This window comes from Micromys minutus, assembly GCF_963924665.1.
Source record: "Micromys minutus genome assembly, chromosome: 14".
In the NCBI taxonomy this organism is placed as follows: Eukaryota; Metazoa; Chordata; class Mammalia; order Rodentia; family Muridae; genus Micromys; species Micromys minutus.
Window position 1 is genome coordinate 7,094,082 of NC_137983.1, and position 20,297 is coordinate 7,114,378.

The 20,297-nt window shown below is 46.0% G+C and overlaps 1 protein-coding gene across 1 annotated transcript in view; it reads left to right on the plus strand.

Annotated features, from left to right (window-relative positions):
* The window catches only part of KLHL2 (kelch like family member 2), a 105,876-nt gene that overhangs the window by 13,602 nt on the left and 71,977 nt on the right, over nt 1-20,297 (plus strand). The window contains exons 2-3 of the mRNA XM_080928320.1: nt 706-831; nt 13,565-13,671. Of these exons, the coding sequence (XP_080784446.1) occupies nt 706-831; nt 13,565-13,671 (233 nt within the window). The remainder of the gene's footprint in view (nt 1-705; nt 832-13,564; nt 13,672-20,297) is intronic.

The window sequence follows — 20,297 nt, forward strand, 5'->3', positions numbered from 1 at the left end:
TATCTCCTCCCCACCTCAGTCTCTTCATCTGTGAAATGGGCTAATTATGACAATTAGCTTCCAGAGTTGTTGTGATGATTATAAATAACAAGGGCATGCTATTATGCACAGAAGCTGCCATGTGTTGAGAAATTTAGTTAATATGATTAATCTCTTTCTAGGGTAGGCCCAAAAAACATGGGCTGTGTCTTTGCAAAGAGAGCACGTTTAAATCAGATTCTGTATCTTAAGTTTGCTTGAAGTCTAACTCTGTTCTTAGTTTGTAAACAAACTCTCTCTCTCTCTCTCTCTCTCTCTCTCTCTCTCTCTCTCTCTCCCTCCCCCCCCCCCCCCGCCCCTATATAAATGCATGTGTATGACTGTAGTTTGACTGTAAAAGCAAGTTGATTTCCAAGGGAGATTGTTTTGCAGCATCTTTATTTAGAGAGCTCTGTTAAGCCATTTTCCCTGAATCTGCCATGTTTATATTTGACAGGTCTTTGACAACAGTGAGATAATTACCCACTTTTTTTTGTAGAAACCACAGTGAACTGTGGGAAAGGCTCTGACTCTGCTCTGACTCTTGCTTGTGGACAGCCGCCTTCTAAATGAGCAGGGGAGGGTGGCAGGCATTCAACTTGTCTCTCATAGCTTTGACAAGCCCGAACTGGATTATCCTTTACTGAGATCTTTGTCTTCTCCTTTTGTTCTTTTCTCTATGTACAGATGCACAAAGCAGGGTCATCAGAAGCCCCTCGATTCAAAAGATGAGAATCTTGAGAAACACTGCCCACTGACGGTGAACCCTTGGCACATGAAGAAAGCCTTCAAAGTCATGAACGAGCTAAGAAGGTAACATCACTCTAATGTACCTGGACCCGTTAGCCTTCCTTTTATTTCTCTTTCTCAGTAGGTACACCCCTACCCTACCCCACCCCACTCCACCCCACCCCCACTGTTGCTTGGATACAGGGAACAGCAAAAGCTTTCCTGGAAGGGTTTTAGGAGAAGCAAGGAGATCAGAAACGAGGTGATCGAGGGCTCGTGCTCTGTCCAATAGCTTCTGTCACGGGTGGGGAGTGTGAGTTCAAGCTTTCTCTAAGAAAAGTTTATCATGGCTTCCCAAGGAAAATAGTTTATTTGTTTTCTCTTTCTTGCCTTTCCTTTTTTAGTATTAGTGCCGTTGAGATAAAGTCTTGTGTGTTCCGGGTTGAGGCTGACCTTGAACTCCCTTCCAAGGAGTTCCCTTTCCCATCCAAGGCTGGTGACAGTTCTACCACTGTGCTCCGGCTTATAAAATAGGTTTTTAATCTTTAACATACAGATTGTACGTTCGTTAAACATCAGATATTCTGCTTGTTCATTTGCTCACTTATGAGTGTGTGTATGTATGTGTGCATGTGTGTGTGTGTCTCTGTGTGTGTGTGCATGTATGTGTATGTGTGTGGTGTGTGGTGTGTGTATGTGTGTGTGTGTGTGCATGTATTTGTGTGTGTGTGTGTATGTGTGTGTGTAGTGTGTGTGTGTGTGTGTGTGTGTGTGTGGTGTAGCACACATGTGGATACACTGGCAGTTAAGAGGAAAGCCTGTGGGAATCAGTTCTCTCTACCACTGTGTTCAGATATTTGAACTCATGTCTTCAGCTTTGATGGCAAACACTTTTATCCTCTGAACCTGGGGATGCAGGGATTTAAATGGAATATTTTATTGAAATTAATCATGTTTATTTTTAATTTTTCAGTGTGACTACTGGAAAAAATCGTTACTTGAATTGTATTTTCATTTATTAATACTGCGGACTGGCTTCTAATTCCGGCCATAAGAATGGAGAGATACTTTCAGACAGAAACATGTAACTTGTTTTGGTGGGTTGTGGTTGTTGGGGACAGTACCTGCCTGTTGCTAGTAGGCTATGGGTCATGGCCACACACTGGACCTTCCTGCTACACACTTGCAGTCCTAGCACGCGACAGGCTGAGGCTGGAAAGCTCTTGGTCAAGCCCGAGAACACTACATAAAGAGATCTGGTTTTTGGAAAAGGCTTTGGCAAGGGTGACATTAAAAGCTGGTAATGTAGGTCTGGATAGATCGTTCAGCAGTTAGAACTGCGTGATCCTCTTGCAGAAGACCCAGGTTTGCTTCCCAGCACTCACGCTTTGGCTCCAACAGTCCATAACTTCAGTTCCAGGAGGTCCAGTGCTGCCTTTCAGCCTCTTTGGGCAGCAGACATGCATGTGGTGCAAACACGTACACCCAAGCAAAGCAGTCATGCAGAAAATCCAATAAACCTAAAAACCCAAACCAACTAAAAAGATTCGAGTTTAGCAGGCACCTCCCCCGACTCCCCTTCAACCCTTCCTTCTCACTCCCCCTACCCCTGGTGTCTGTTGGGCTTTGTAGCTTTGGTTTCCCTTTTTACCTTGGTCTCTGATTGACCTGGACATGATTCACTACAGCACAGGAACGCAATCCCTACTGCTCCTTCCCCTGAGGCAAGTGACTGTATTTTCAGCTAGGCTGATGTGAGTTGTTGCTTTATCCCAGGATTGTTTAGCTCTGGCCATCCCCAACCTGTTGTGGGTGTGGACTACACAGCTATTCATTGTGTTGCATTATTTCAGGAGCCAGAGTCCCTGGCCAGTGGTTCCTGCTGATCTCCAAACAAAGGAGAGCTTTGAGTAGTTGCAGCTGGCTGCTGCTCTGGAACCAGGTTTGCTCTGACGACGTCACTATCCAACAGTATTTCTAAAATGTACTGCCAGGCTGGCTCAGTGGGAAAGTGCTTATTGCACAAGAATGAGAACCTTTGGAACCTCAGGGCGCACATCAGTAGCCTGGGGCATTAGCACAGGTCTGGCATCTCAGTGAGACGGGAGGCAGAGACAGGAGCGTCCCTGGGGCTCATGGGCCAGCTAGTTCTGCCAGTCTGCAAGCTTCATTGAGAGACCCAGTCTCAACAGAGGAAGAGGCTTGAGGTCAACCTTTGGCCTCTGCGCATTTGCAGGTGAGCACACAGGCACATCCACCCGTGCACATGTGCACATTCACCAACACAAACGGAATGAGCTGCACAGCTGGCAGATGGATACACTGGACGGAGTAGACTAACGCTTATATTCCGTACAATGTATAGAAAAGGCTAAGAAGGAAGAAGGACAGACTCCTGTTTCAAAAAAGGCATTCTTGGGCAGTGTGATGTTGCATGTTTTTAATTCCTACACTGGGAGTCTGAGGCTGGAGGATGTCCGAGTTTAAGGTCTACACAGTGCATACTAGGGCTGCCTAGTGAGAGTCTCAAAAAAAAAAAAAAATAGTCGTCTTTATTTCTTATCTTTAGTGTAATTCTTTAAAAAATACAAACAGAAGAAACTTGAGGCTTTTTATTGTACAGCTGAAAGTCACTAATGACTTCCTGTCCCTGTGTCAACTTCCTGTTGCCAGAAAAAAACGGTAGCCCAGGGTGGTTTCCTGACTGCTGGGAAGAGAGAACTTCCCTGTTCTCATTGCTGTGCCTGGCCTCCAGTGGCCTCCAGCCCTGTGGCTCTAGCCTCAATGTGGCAGTGGTGGGAGGTAGGGTAAGGGGGCCTCACAGCTGTGCATTAGGAATGGCTTTGGTGAACATTTTGCTAGTGGGAACAAAGTCCCTTTCATGAGTCACTGTGTAAGGTATGGTTGCCCACACGTCTACCTCCGGTTAGAGGTAGGAAGACAGGAGCTCTGGGAGAGAGGTTTAACTGAAGACAGACCACGCATCCTGAATGTGGGAGGCACCGGGACTGTGGACCTGGAAAAAGCCATCCGAGTGCCAATATTCCTTCTCGATGCGTCCTTTCCTACCCAGACGTGAATGAGCCCCTGCCAGCATCCTGTCCCACCGTGACTGCACCCTCAAACTGTTACCCGAACAAGTCCCTTCTCTCCCACGTCCCAGGATTCACATACAGGGCTAGGCACAGCAGTCTTTTGTGGTGTAACCAGTTGCACAGCCAGGAAAGGACAGACCTAAGATGAGTGAATGCGACTTTGTGCTGGTACTGTGTAGACGGTGCGAAGCCAGAGGAGAACAGCACCCTGCTAGGCTAGAAGAGTGTGGGTTTTCACCGAATCTTCTGGGCAGTGTTCTTCACTGATGGTTTCTGAGACCACGGGAGGGTGGCTGTCGCACGGCCCTGGTTCTCTGCTACTTTAACATTTTTTTCCCAAGTGCAGCGGGAGGAGTGTGAGTTCAGAGTGTGAGTGCTGTCAGAATCAAACAGTGGACCCGTAACTCCACACTGCTGCCTGGTTCAGTGTGTTCTCTCACTGTATCTTTGAGGGTAAGACTTGCCTGGACAGTATGTCGTTAAAACTATTTACCGTGTGCTACGCGGGGGTGAGTATAGGAGGGGACAACGAAGCAGGGAATGGCACAGGTACCTTTTAAAATTCTGATCAGGGTCTCACTTTGTAGCCTTAGCTGGCCTGGAACTTACCATGATCAGGTTTGGCCTCTAATGCAACCAAGCCCCTGCCTCCAAGTTCCCAAGTGCTGGGATTAAGACGACTGTTACCTGGCCAGCTTTCCCCTTACTCCCATGGTAGAGAATGTAGCTAAGGATAACTGTGACCTCTTCATCCTCCTCCATGCACCTTCCAAGTACTGGAATCCCAGGCGTGCACCGTGCACCGCCATACCCGGCTCTCAGAACTGTTACTTTAATGTTTGTAGACATTAAAGATGGCTGCAAAAGGGGCAGCGTTTTATCCTCAAAAGAAATGAAAAGAAACGCAGTTCATTTCTAGGATATGTGATTCTGTCTGAGCTTGTTGCCGTAATTCTTACTGAGGGTGTGGGCGGTGGGCAGTCGCTAAGTTTTATTAGTAGGAATGTAATTTTTGGCCCTTAAATTAAATCTAGGGGCCAAGCGTGTTCTGTAAGGATGAACTGTGTTTCACCTGTGTGTCTTACATAATCCATACGTACTTGGTTATTCTCCAGTAGTAGTGGCTGTTACCTTGTGGAGCAGGAACACAAGACTGGAATCGTTCCCTTAAAGGAATGAGTGTCACTCTCCGCCCCCACTGTACCCCAGGATTTGACACAGGGAACCCAGCTTCCTTCTGGGATTCTGTGATCTGTGCTGCACCTGCAGACAGACAGCCGTGGCGATTCCTACGTGGCTGTTCACTCTTTGTTACCTAGAGGTCAAGGCAAGTGGATTGAACAGTGAACTCAGACAAGGCCGTTTTGGTTTTGATCCCTTCCTGTCAGTGTTTTAAAGAGATTTTAGAAGGATCACTTAGGGTGTGGCTGTTTCTGTTCTAGTATCTCTGAGATGGTAGAATGTTGCCAGGACTTTTTGGTTTTGTGCACTACAGTGGAATACAAGATCTCCCTTGAAGGACAGGAAGCCCTTCAGTTCTTCCAGATGTATTTATGGAAGAAAGATGGAGAGACAGCCCGGAGAACGAGCAGAATTAACCAGCAGTAGTCTGTAGGGTCTCATAAGCACTGGTGGTTGATTTCTTTTTAATGGTCTTTATTGAGCAGGGAGAGGATCATTAAACTCTTCTAGAATGTGGAGAAGCGACAGTTGAGAATGACTTCACTAGAACAACCTTCTCTCCTTCTCCCTGAGACGCATGAATTACCCATCGCACCACCTCAATTTGCCCTTGGTAGCCTCAAAACCAGAAGTCAGAGTCTGGCCCCCTTTCCGTTTAGTCTCAGCTGTTGCGTCATCTCTCCATCACACAGATTTGTTTCCTTTGTTTCCGTGTGTGTGTGCTCCTGTGAATTCGTGTGCACGGCATGCATAGTATGGCCCCAGGGGCCAGAAGAGGGTATTAGATCTTTGGAACTGAAGGAAACAGTTGTGAGCGGTTGATCTGGACATTTGGGATAGAATCTCACCCACTATAGTAGCAGTAAGCCAGTCGGTGCTCTTAACTGCTGGGCCATCTCTCTAGCACCCCTACCCAGTGCTAGAGAGCTAGGGCTCACGGGCTAGCTCCAGGCCAGCGAGAGATCCTGTTTCCCAAAACAAAAATGGATGACTCCACAGTGACACCAAGCCTGTCATATAAACATATGGACAGATAGATAGGGACATGCAAACACACACACACACACACACAAACACACATATACACATACACACACAAAGACAAACATACATACACACATATATACACACAAACACAAAGACAAACATACATACACACATATACACACACAAACACATATACACACACACACAAAAAGACAAACACACATACAAACACAAAGACAAACACACACACACATACACACACAAACACATATACACACACACAAAAAGACAAACACACATACACATACAAACACAAAGACAAACACACACACACATACACACACAAACACATACACACACACAAACACACATACACACACAAAGACAAACACACAAACACATACACACACACACAAAGACAAACACACACAAGCACACGCACACACATACACACACACACACACACGTGTATGTGCACTGCACCTGCAGACATGCACAAACAGCTTACCTCCTCACTGCAGCTCCCCAAAGCCCAGAAGCCTGCTCAGCTTTACTTTGCTGTGGCGAGGCTGGTCTGGAAACTCCTGCTAGGATTATAGGTATCCTGTGTATGTCGTGCAGGCTCTACCCTGTAGCTAGTCTCACCCACATATTCTAGCCTCCCACTCACCCCCAGCTCCCCAGTGTGACTGTTCTCTCAGGGAGGCAGCACTCCCCACCTCTCTCTCCTCTTCGCCTTTCCTGTACCTCTTCTTTTTCTTCATCCGTCCTTTTACTTTACTCATACAGAAATTTGCTTCTGTTTTTCTTAAGAGCAGCGAAGTGTTTCTGTAAGTCTCCAGATCTGCAGACATCTCTTCTCCACAGACAAGAGTCCATGCTTTCCCCAGGGTCTCCTTGTGGCTCTGCTGTGTCCTTTTTCCTTCCTGTTCAGCTGTCTGAAGTCTGTCCTAGAGAGATGATAGATTCTCTATTGTGGGAGCCATTACTAGTGTGAAGCAGTTACTAAATCGTTGGCAATAACTGGCTTTCCTCCGAGTTCCCTGGTGGACTGTCACCTTGGCTGTGACTGGTTTCCTCTAAGTTTATCTGTAGACCGTCCCCTCTTCATGTGTGTTTGCAAGTCTGAGGCACCGTAAATCTCCTGAGGGGCTGAGTGCTCTCACAGCTCTTCCCACACTGCTGAGCCTTGTCAAGCCCAGGACTTGGGTTTTTCTAATGTTTAGCTGCCACAGAAATTCACAGGTGTCTCCCGCCAGTGTGGCTTTAAGAAGAAAAGGGAAGATAATGGTGACATTTGTTGTACTTGCTCTCCTGTTCTTTGAGACCATTGATGTTTTAGCCCGAGTATACCTGCTGTTCTAGGTAAGGACGTTGTCAGTCTTAGATTTGGTTAAATCTGACTGATTGAAATCAGCAAGTGGGGACTCTATGTCCTGAAAAGCAGCTGGTCAGCCAAAAATATTTCAGTCGACCAAGCACCTTTGAACCCTTGAATGCGTGCGTACAAACAAAACACTGGTGGTTCCCGAGAATCCGTCCATATAAAAGGCTGGAAAGTGGCGGCATGTTGTATTATGGTCTGGGTGCCCCACTCTGCTCCTCCTGGGTAGCTCCTCACTGCAGGTCCCAGGGAAGGCTGCTTCTGGTGTGCTCTGCCCACAGGAGTCAGTGGGGTGCCGCCAGACCTGTGAACTCTGGCAGGCCAGGGCTCAGCAGCGTGCTGAGACTATAGCCTGGCTGACCAGGGCCATAAACCCCTGCCTGCCTGTTAGAAAAGTGCAGAGCCTGGGGTAAGGCTCTGGAATAGAGCTTTCACAGAGGACGAAGGAGTCAGTACCACAAAAGAGCGAGGACCAAGGAGAAGGTTTCAACGTGTGTCTTTATTTTCTCGTGCCTCTTTCCTTTGTTCTGTTCTTTTTAAACAGCCCTGGATCCAACCATTGGATTCCCATAGTTTGCCTCTAAGATTGGCCATAGTTGTTTTTCTAATGCTATGTGTATGTGTATGTGTATGTGTGTGTGCGTGTGTGTGTGTGTGTGTGTGTGTGTGTGTGTGTGTGTGTGTGTATGGGACTTAGGGATTGGCTGATTTGGCTAGAGTCTATGGTACTCTCCTCTGTGGAGGTGGGGTTTGGGGCTTGCCTAGAGCCTTGAACATCTGCCCCATTGTGGTGCATCCAGGAAAAGTGGATTTGCAATCGTGAGTTCAGAAAGCACCTGCCGGTTGACAGTTACCTGTCTTCGTGGCTTCGACTGACCTCAACCATTTGCATTTCCAACTTTGACCCTTCAAACCCACAGCGGCACACACCTTTAATACCAGCACTTGAGAGACGGCGGCACATGACTCTGAGTTCAAGGTCAGCTTGTTCTATGACAGCCAGGGCTACACAGAGAAACCTTGTCTTGAAAAACCAAAAACCAACCCAACCCAAAAGCCAGTATGGTGGTGTGTGCTTATAATCCCAGTGTGGGAAGGCATAGACCAATGGGTCCTCAGGGCTTACTGGCCAGCCAGCCTGACCTACCTGATGAGCTCCAGGCCAGTGAGAGATTCTGCACACACACACACACACACACACACACACACACACACACCTACACTGCACCTGCAGACATGCACAGGCAGCTTACCTCCTTACTGCAGATCCCCAGTGCCCAGAAGCCAACAGTAGGTCACAGGGCCAGGTCCTGAGAGGAGCCCACCCTGGCTCACCCTCACCTTTACTTTCTGACAGTTTCTAATTTCCTTGCCTTTCTTTCCTTGGGCCTCTTTCTTCTGACCTCGTGGTCTAGTTTCTCTGACACCTACGGCTGCTCTCTAGTGCTGAAGCTCTCCAAGCTTCGGTGTGCAGGGATCCTCACCGACAGCTTTTCTCATAAGCCTGGCACCTCAGGGCTTGTGCTGACTTGCTCCTTGAGGCAGGAGGGGCCTCCATACTGTCTCTGGGACCTTAGGAGAGGGGACAGAGTGCCCCCACTTCCAGTCATAAGCACATTTCTTTCATATGACAACTAATTATATCTGATACCTTCAAGTTGGATGGCACATTTCCTTTAAGAAGACACTGCATTTTAAAAGCAGTGGCAGGTTCCTCTGCTCTTAGGAATTCACTTATTTTATATCACAGAGCCAGACATTGCCTTTAATATATTCTAACAGGTTTTATCATTTTCAAAGATTTTTGTCTTTTTTTTCTTCCTAAGAAAGACCAATATTTATTAAATTGTTTCATTTAGAACAGTGATTGTCAACCTTCCTAACTCTGCAGTTCTTTAAAATTATCTTGTTGCTACTTCATAGCTATAATTTTGCTACTGTTATGAGCTGTAAATACATGACATGCAGGACCTCTGACATGGGACCCCCGTGGGGTCGAAACCCACTGGATGAAAATCACCGATTTAGAAGATCAATTCGCCTGTCTCCAGTGCTGTTTGCATTGTACATAGATCTGTAATCTCTGTCTTTTGCTAGGGTTGACTTGTTCTCTGAAGCTTTTTCGGAGTTGGGCTCAGGCTCTTTTATCCTAGACACCACAGGTTTTCTTGTTACAGCTCTGGCTGTGTCTCTTTGCATCTCCTGTATTTTGAGGCAAGGCCTGGCTGTGCTGGTCTTGGACTGACGTTGAGATCCTTCCTCCTCCACCTCCACATGCTGGGGTTACCGGTGTGAGTCACCAGGCAGGCCCTCGTGGGTTCCTTTACTATGATCCATTTCCGGGTGCGCCTCTCCACTCACCTGTATAGCCCTAGCGGTCATGACGCCGCCTTTCTTGTGGTAAGCTGCCAGCCCACGGAGTCTGGTAGGCACCCTTGGAGTGGCTGACAAACAAGTGGATGCAGTTCGTGCTCAATGACAGCTCTAGGTCATTATTTTTGACGTCCTTTTCTGTCTGCAGTCTATTTTCTTAATAGATTTCAAGTAACAGGAGCACAAGCTCAGAAGTTCACTGTAAAAGCTAGGGCGTGAGCTACTCAAGATGCCTTATTTCTGACATCAGACTTTTTACTCCCAGTTTTGTACACCCCAAAATTCAGCTTGTGAGAAAGCACCGTGAGAAGAGGAGTGTGGGGCTGGAGAGATGATGGCTCAGCGTTGAGACCTTTGGTTCCCAGCACCCAGTTCCCAACTGCTGTACCTCCAGTTCCAGGGCATCTGACGCGCTCTTCTGGGCTCCATAGGTACCGGAGCACCCGTGGCATACATTCACACAGATACATACACACATATGCACATACGACACAGGAGGCATGCACTCACACATTTATGCAGATGTGAGACAAACTTACATTCATGCACCCATGCACATACAAAGAATAAAATTTGAAAAAAAGAGAAAGGGGTGACCAGCTGTGCATGCTGATGTATGTTCACTGCACATTCGACAGTGCTGGTCAGGTCTTTGTTTTAAAATATGCAAAAATATGCTTGACCCAAAAGGATGAAACGCAGGTCTAAAAGCAAGCATGTCCACCGTTCCTAATGAGGCCCTCAGACTTCCCACAGCCTCACCCAGGGTGTGCCGGTGTAATATTTTGTTAATGTTTTAGCCTTATTAGTTAACTGACATCAACTAATAAGCCAGTGAGGCCAAGCTAATTATGCAGCAACCAGCAGGTGTTATGCTAGAAGGGTTGGATCAATGAGTGACTGTAATTGAAGTGGACTGTAATTAATTACGCGATTTTTGAGGTAGTCAAGTGTAATGCTATTTAAGATGCATCTTTAATCGAGAGCGGTAGGAGGGATTGCTGACACCAGGAAAACATGGCGAAGATGCCCTTGCCTTGGCATTGACTGGAGTCCACATTCCCACTCACTGTGGGAGAGGCAGCTCTGTGGCTGTATGTAGAGGTGTGTCATCCTACTGACCCCCAGCTCACTGTTCTTGGGCCACAGTTCCCCACTATCCTTTGCGGAGGGCAGTCTTTGCACAGGACAAACTGACTTTATTTTATTTTTTCTGTTTAAGATTGCCTACTCCTACTACTCAGCTATTAGAAACAATGACTTTATGAAATTCCTAGGAAAATGGATGCATCTAGAGAATATCATCCTGAGTGAGGTAACCCAGTCACAAAAGAACAGACATAATATGCAGTCACTGATAGTGGGATGCTAACCCCAGAAAGCTCTGAATACCCAAGAAACAACTCACAGATCATATGAAGCTCAGAAAAAGAAAGGCCAAAAAGTGCAAGCCTCAGTCCTTCTTAGAAAACAAAAAAAGTGTGTAGCACCCACTCAGAGTGGGGTACACCTAGATCATTAATAACTCAAAAGCTAAGAGGATAACCTTGTGACAATTTATGGTATTTAAAAATCATTATGTTTAATCTTTACACACCAAGAAAACTTTGACTGTTTCCATGTTATGTTTTGTTTTACATGCACTTTATGCTCATGGTAACTAGTAAGATTTCAATGCATACTATCAAACATTTAAAAAAAATCAAGTACTGACAAAAATATATTCATATAGTTTTATGCCAAGATGCTTTTAAAAATCTGTACATGTATCTCCGTTTTTTAAAAATAAAGTTGGGAAAAAAAAAAGAGTGCCTTGTTCCTTCCTGATTCATCCCTGTTTCACTATTGCCCAAGGCCGGGCTGGAACTTGTCACCCTCCGGCCTCTTGAGTCGAGTTGGGGTTACAGATGTGAGCTACCCAGTCCCCGGTGACATCTCTGTGGAAGTGCTTTGCACTCTGTCTGATAATGCCTGTCCTTCGCTAGGTGCCTTAGGGCAGAGATGGTCTTGAAGTGCTGTTCTGAACGAATGCACACACTTTAAATTTTTTGTCAATATTTGGTAGAGATAGTCCAGCTGAGCCTTTGATCAGCTATATGTAACATTTAATAATTTCTTGACTAGGCTTGTAAGTGACATACATCTATATCCCCAGCACTTGGGAAGCCAGAGCAGGACCATTAAGAATTCAAGGCCAGACTGGGCTATATAAGAACAGCTCAAGGCCAGTTTGTTTTGTTCAAGCTTTAAGAAAAGTTTTCATTACCTGCTTAGGTGATTGTGTGGTGGGGCGGAGGCGCTGGGTTTGAATAGTGATTACTTGGGGGAGGGGAGGCTGTAGGTAGGTTAGCCCTATGTGTGTGGTGCTGAGGATAGACCCCCTAGGTCTGGTACATACTAGGTAGTCCTTCATCATTGAGGTACATCCTTAGCCTGGGATGTTCACTTTTAAAAACTTTTTCTCCAAGTGTTCATTTTGGGGAATCTGAAAAATTCATATCTTGCTGACCGAAATGGGCTGTGCAGAAGAAGGCCGTCCCCAGGCCTCCACCCTTGTCAGCCTGGCTTACCTGTGAACCCTGCCTGCCCTTCATGGAGTGCAGAGTGTGTGATCCTGTGTGCTGATGGTAGACTTTATCACTGTGCACCCGGGCTGGAGGCATTCCAGATGAGTGCCTCCTTTAATGACTCTAGCATGGGACCTTCCTGATACCACCCACAAGCACACTTCAGTCTGAATGGCCCAGCAGGCCTGTCAGGAATTAGGCCACAGAACACTGTCATATCTCATAGTTTCTCAGTTAAGGAGAGAAGAAGTGAGGTACACTTCCCAGAAAGCTTTGATGTGACCCCCCAGGAACTAGTTCATGAACAAGTGAAAACTGCAGGCTCCTGGGCTAAGTTCCTGAGTTCCTGCTGCTTGTGGGCTGACAGCAGGCTGTCCTTGAAGGAGAGAGGCAGAGGGTTCCCTATGCACACGGGAGCTCAGGGCTCACGTGTTTATGGGTGGGAGGCCTGTCTGCACCGTGTGTGTGTGTCCCTGTCTTCCGTGACATGACTCCCTGCAGACGGCTGGGCTTTGAAACCTTCCTGCTAGTTCCAGAATAACTAGCTGTCAGGAACTTATTAATTACTCACAGAACGCAGTATCATGGAAGCACCCAAAAAGTGCTCACCCCACATTTTAAAGGGAATTAAATGTGGGTGTTTTAGAATTATAATTATGGATTGAAGAGTGTTTGCTTTTAGGTTTTGTTGCTGGCAGTTCGACCTTAAAGGATAATATAGTTTATGTTGGTAAAGTGGTCTAGGTTATGGTTTTTAAGACCAAATGCTTTTTAAGCAGCCAGTGCTTGTTTTAATTTTACCTTTGTGTGGGAACCCAGGGTCACACAAATTTGGCAGGAGGGGTGATTTTGGCTCAGTTTGCTTGTGTGCATTCCTGTGTCATACTACTGTGTGCGTTTCTGCTGGCGCTGTTCTTACTGAGCTGTGTCCTGGGAGTCACTGCTAGTCTGCCTCCGTGACTGCCTGTTGGGTGAAAGGCCAGTGATCCAGTGTGGGTAGATTTCTGTGAAAGGACAGGTCATGGTGAGGTGGACCTATATAGTTTTATGTATTCTTACCTTTAGGCATCATGTTAGAAGGGAAGGGATTTTCCTTAAAGTAGACAAGATTTCAAAAAAAAAAAAAAAAAAAAAAACTGGGTTTTAGCAGCAACAGTTTTGTATAGAATAAATAAAATAATGCTTTTATTATCGGAGGCATTTACATTTTCCTTTTCTCCCGGGAACAGTCAGAATCTGCTGTGTGACGTCACGATTGTGGCAGAAGACATGGAGATCCCCGCTCATCGGGTGGTGCTGGCAGCCTGTAGCCCTTACTTCCACGCCATGTTTACAGGTAGGAGAGATGTCCATTTCTAAGGTGTATTCAGACCTGAACCTGCTGTACGCTAGCCTTTGTTTTTGATGAAATGAAGAAGTATAAAGGGAAAGTATCCCCAGCATTTCCCCCTGAGAGTCTCTGCATCAGGCCTGAGCATTCTAGAACTTACCATGCCAACCGCGCTAGACTGTCAACTGTCCCCAACACCCACACACACCTTTGCTTTGCTTTGTTGTCCTCAGTAAACGTGTTGCACACTGTGACCTAGGTGTCAACTCAGCATTGCCACTGCAGGGGACATTCCCATGTGTCCCCTCAGTTCACAGCATCTTGGGCTCTTAAATTTTTATTGGTTTGTTTTTGTGTATACGAAAGGAAAGGCATCTTTTACTGTTTCATATTTCTTTTCCAAATGGGTTTTCCCATTTGCTGTTTCCAGTATGTATAGTGAACTAAAGGGTTGCCTTAGATGATTTATTTTGGAAATCTGAGAGGAAGGCTGCTGTATCCATACGCTTAGGTTTTACTTTGGCATGTATGAATGTGTGTAGCGTGGTGTTAACACTTTTGGAAAAGAACTAATATATGCTAGTGATGCCTGAAGTGTCGCCAAAAATAAAAAGAGAAAACCAAAAAACAAAACACCAACTTAGAGGTGGGGGTAGAGCCCAGTGGTGCAGAACATATCTAGTATGCACAGGCCCTGGGTTCAGTCCTCAGAAGGTACAGGCTGAAGAGAAGAGAGAAAAGGCGGAGGGGAGGGAAGGAGAGGGAGGTTAGGGGAGGGAAGGGGCTAGTCCTCTTACAGTGACACCCGAAACTGTGGATAGGTCCAAACTCGATGTTAACTGAATATTTTTATGTACACATACCGTCCTATACTGTTTAACTTACAAATCAGGCCAAGAGTAGCAGCCTCGTCTAGGAGTAAATTGGGATAATAAAAATATGCTATGATGAATTAGCCGGTGTTACTGTTTTGTGCTTAGGCGATATTATTCAGTGCAGTAAGGGTCACGTGCACATGCACTTGGCAATGCCATGGCAGTTGATTGACACCCCAGGAGTTGTTGATTGACACCCCAGGAGTGACTGACAGATGGGATGTGCTGTGTGGCTGTGCTGAACAGAGAGACGGTTCATGCCCCAGCCGAGACAAAAGCAGGACATCTCCGAGAACAGGGTCCAGTTTCAGACTTAGGAACTTTATTTCTAGAACTTTCCGTGTAACGTGCTTGTACTGTGGCTGGTACAACTGATGAGGGGCCACTAAGTGCAGTGTGGCACAGGGAACTTGGTTATGTGATCAGCGAGTTTAGTCTTTGTCTCTCCTGCTGCACCAAACAGAAAGCATGTGGTTGGCACGCCAGAAGATGAACAGGTAAAGTTGTAGCTAGGCATGGTGGCATGTACCTTTAATCCCAGCAAGCAGAGGCAGGTGGATTTCTGTGAGTTGGAGGCTGCCCTAGTTGACATGGTAAATTCTAGGATAGTCAGGGCTAATCTAGACAGAGCCTCTGCTGGGGACAGTTGACAGACTCTTGAGCATTTGCTGTGCCTAACATATCAGTACGTCAGGAGAGACTCGAAAGGTATAACTCTGCTTCCTGCTTCAGTGGCTCATTGTGCAGCCGAGGGGGTGAGAGGCGCCCAGTTTAAATGTAGGATGTAGACCTGGGCCCACACAGTGAGTCGTTTGGTCAGGCATCATTGAGAGGAGGGTCCCGACCTTTCCTGTGAATGCAGAGGGTCTGCCAAGGGGACAGGGTCATGTAGGGGGAGTGGGAGCAGGGAAAATATCCTGTGAATCCTAGCAGTGCACCAGACCGAAGTCTTGTTGCTTTGCTCGTTCTGAGTTTAGTCATAGGAATGGAGGAAGGTCAGCCAATGGGTTGTGAGCCAGGTCAGGAGGCACTGTCAGTCAGGGTTGTGAAAAGTCAGTGCTGACATGGCAAGGGTGGCCACATTTCCGTGCACCAACTTTCACTTTATCATCCTTGGCCTAGATCATTCTTCTCTTGGTTGCCTTTCTGGAGAGGGTCTTGGCTTCTGAGTGTTCTCTTGATTGTTGGCCTGGAATGCTCTAGGAAAGACTATACTATACTTGTGGGAACCACTGGGTCTTTGGAGACCGTCTTGAATACTGTGGGCTTCACTTTCACCATATGCAAAATGGATAATATACAGTGAGAATACTGCTCACATTCTGGATTTTTGTAAAGATTGGATGAGGCCATGTCTGAATTTCTTCGCACTTCTCTTGGCTGTTAGAAAATGCTCAGCCTAGCTGGGTGTGGTGGGGTACATCTGTAACCCCAGCAACTGGAAGGTAGAGGTACTTAGTGAATTTGAGGCCAGCCTGGGATACAGGGCATCTTGTTTTTAAAGAACAAAACTTGAGAATGTGCATGCGTGCCTGTGTGTTTATGTGTAGGTGTGTGTATGTGCGTGCGCACATGTGCGTGTTTACAGTAATTAAAGAAGTAGTAATAGATTTGAAAAGATATGGGGGAACAGAGGAGGACTGAGAGTTCAGAGTAGGAGGGGAAATGATGCAGATATATTAGTCATGTATGAGATTCTCAAAAGTATTTTTTTTTTAAATTAAAGGCAAACTAAAAACCAAGAGAAACTGCTCAGTTAGGGCCAGCAGTAAGGATCACAGCCATCTCATCTGAAATTTCGTTTCATTGTATAAGAATAGGAGATCTAGCAAACCTTAGGCTAGATACTTACATTCTTTTCTTAAGAAACTCAGTATATATTAACTTTACAAAATAACTTTTCTCACTGTGACATTTCACACACACATCATACCATGATCATATGCACCCTCTGATGCCTTCTTTTATCTCTCCTCCCCTTGTCTCCCATGCCTTCCGTAGTAACTCCCCTTCCAATTTTATAGCCCCTTCCTCCCTCATGCCCTCCCTCCTCTCCTCCCTCCTCCCCTTCCTTTCTCTTCCCTTCCCTGCCAGCCTTCCCCTCTCCTCTCCCATCTTTTCCTTCCTTTTGAGACTTTGTCTCCCATAGCAAGATCTGGCTTTGAACTTACTGTGTAACTGAGGATTCATAAATATTTTCTTTGCAACATTTTTTTATTCCACACAGAGTAACAACAATGTAGTTGTTAACAACTTAGCTTTACCAGCAATGCGCAGCCGTATGGGCCTTTATCCCAGCTACATGGAAGCCTGTGCCTAGGAGCTGGAGATAGTATAGACAACAATAGTCAGGCTCTAAGTGAGGGGATCGTGTTATATTTATTTAGTTTTGATTTCATGTATGAGTGTGAGCCGGTGTGAGTTTCTGTCCATGTTTATAGGAGCTGCAGAGGCCCAAAGAGCAGCTTCACCTCCTGGATCTCGAGCTTCAGGTGGCTGGGACCTACGTGACACGGGCCTAGAACCTGCATCTGGTCCCGTGCAGGAGCAGTGAGCACATTTAACCACGGAGCCCCCTAACCAGTCCAGCCCCTCACTTTAATCTCCCATAGACTGCGGGTGAAGAATTCATTCAAATTTTAGGATGTAAAAAGAATTGTGCTACTCCATGTAGTTTGAAGTACTGAATAGAGAAAGAACGTGATAAATAATTCCATGGTGTAGTTACAGGTTTTCATCTTGTGAAATCTGGGACTATTTAGAGCCAGACCAGGTGGTTAACTGTGACTTGGGAAAGAGCTTAGCAAATTGGGTTCGTGTGTTTTTAAACTGTTCACTAAAAAACGATTTTGCTGTATTTGGTGGTACAGGCTAAAATTCTTTTTTTTTTTTTTTTTTAGTTTATTTATTTATTTATTTTAAATTGTGTGTGTGTGTGCACACACACACACGTGTGCGCACATGAGTGAAGCTACCCCTGGAGGTCAGAGGTAGGGGTATTGGTTGCATCTAGAGCTAAAGTTACAGGCAATTATAAGCTGGGTGCTAAGAGCTGCACTCTCTCTGGAAGAACCACAAGTGTACTTTTCAGTGAGCCATCCCTCCAGCCCCACAGGTTAAAAGTCTTAAATACTAGTCACAAATAGTACTGTGTACTTTTCTGGGAGCAAATATAAATACAAAGTAGACAAAAAATACAAAAAGAGCCAAGAGACTATTGTTGACTGATTAAAGGATCTAGATGTTGAAAGTTACATGTACGGCTCTGTTTGTCTAAGGCTCATGCTTTGGTGCATCAAGAAACTGAGTGTCTTCCATTTGCTAGATGCCATAGGCTTCAAGGACCACGGACAGCAGTGGCTGTAGAGGCTTGCTGACTGTTGCCAAGTGCTTTGAAGAAAGTGAAATAGGATGGTGCGGGCAGTGAGCATGAGCTAGGAGGCCCGAGGCGTCAAACAGGCCACTCCAGATGGGCCAGGTAGTAAGAAGTAGGCACCAGGCACGGCTGAGCTGCACCCTGAGAGCTATATTAGGAACCTGCTTCCTTCTGTCTCTTTGCCCCTTAACATCCACAAATACCTCCAGGCTGCTCTTCTGGGTGGAGGGTGTCTGCAAGGGTGGAAACAGTTTCTGAGAGACGGAGGGACGCTGTCTCCTTTCCCTGCTCCCTTAGAACTGAGAAGTCTTTACCAAGTGGGACTAAAGCCACAAGTCCAAGAGTTTCCCACGTTTGCCATGTTTGAACTAGGGCAGCGCTGTGGGCCATGGCTGCTGTGGTGGGTGACTGGTGGTGGCCTGTGGAGTCGCTTTGCCAGGCCGACATCCTAACAGCTTCGTGTAGCCCAAACTAATCAGGAACAGGTGTCAGTGATGAATATTGTCAGCGACAAGTAGAACTTGAAAAGCAGTGGGACGGAATTAATTAAATATGACGTCCAGTCTGTAATTAACTTGTTTCCTTTCATTGATTTCTTAGATTCTCGGTGTAGTCAAAGCTTCAGTGATAAGTTTTTGTTTTTTTTAAGTACCCTTGATTATAAATAAAATGGAAATTAGGATAATGGACTTTTTAGTGGACTATATTATATAGCGTTTATTTTAGATTTTCTTTTGCTTATTCTTTAAAATATATTTTTAAGTAGAAATAGAGTTACGTCACGCTTTCTCCCTTCCTTTGCCTCCCTCCAACCCCTCCCAGGTTTCAGAGTTGGCCACTGCATCGGATGACAGAATGGGCTCATTCCTGGGAGAGGCTATCTTTCCTTCTCTCAGTAGTCACTAGTTTCTTTGGTCCTTTGTCTAGGTGTAGGACTGCACAGAAAGTTCCCCTTCCATATCAGCGTGTTCGTTGTTCTGGCCTTATTTGTACAGCCATCTTGGAGAGACTTTTTCATGTCTCTTGGTACCCTAGGATGCTCTCTGAGCCGTGGATGCAGGAGGTGTGGTTATGTACCTTTATCTGCAGGGGCTGGGCCCCTCATCACCTGCTGAGCTCGGCTTTGTGTCCCGTTGTAGCTTTCTAGAGGGTCTTCATTTGTTATGGTGAGAGGCTTTGATGAAGGGAGGTAGCTGCACACATCCAGGAAAGATAGTTTCGCATATATACGTTTACTTATGTCTTAGTTATGTGTGTGGTCTTGCGCAGGAGTGCAGTGCCCACAGAGGGCAGAGTGGGGCATTCAGTCCCCTGAAACTGAGTTATAGGCAGTTGTAAGCTGGGGGCTGAATCCCAAGTCATTTGTAAAGCTAGTTGGGTGCTTGTAACCTCCGAGCCATCTCCCCAGCCCCCGTTCACTTTTAATTTACCTCATTCAGAACGGATAAATGAGGCTAACAGTTGGTGAAGGGCCTCAAGAGTCCTGGTTGAATGCTCTTGATGGAAACATTTTAAGCCACAGTTATATCTCTGAGGTTTTAAAACTTGGATATCATAATTAAAAAAAAAAAATCAAGTAGATGATGTGTTATTTGCTGACGAATCTACGTAACCCAGCTTGCAGCATAGAGCATCGGCTGACTGAAATCCTTCACAGCATCCATGAGCTCAACATTGTTATCTAAGTAAATATGTTTCCCCTTAACTCGGCATGCTTTCCCTCATTTACTTATTAATTCTTGCAGCCAACATTGGGTTTCTATCCAGCATCGTGGAGTGCAGAAGAAGGCTGTCAGCTGTGTCAGGAAGCCCACAAGAGCTAGGGAGGGAGTTCATTATGTTGAAGTCGGCTTGCATGACATGCCCAGCTATAGGGTGAGAGTCCAGTCCAGCTGTGGGCCACCAGCAGATAATGCATCCTGGAGAGGTTCTAGAAAAATCCTGAAGAATGTGTGGAGGTTGGCCTGGGAGTGGGGATATAGAGTCTAGTAGGACAGAGTTCAGCTCAGGTAGCAAGGTAAGAAATTGCTTGGTTTGTGTGGAAAACTACAAAGCATTTCCTACTGCTCTGTTTTATGTCTGGAAGTGAGAGGGGGAGTATATGAGCGTAGGTAGTGAATTATAGGCAGGCTATGCATACTTGCTTAGAGTTTTGCATACTTGGTCAAGGAGCAGTGGACTGATTTAGAACATGGTCATCCAGTTGGACAGTTATTGAGTTTGGTTCCCAGTATTGATGTTTGGTGACACTCAGCTGCCTGCAACTCTAGCTCTGGGGAATCCAAAGTCCTCTAGGACACCTGTGCTTGTGTGCATATACCGTAATGGACCCATGCATTTTCAACTGGGAGAAACCACTGGGGGATGGCTCCATAGGTTTC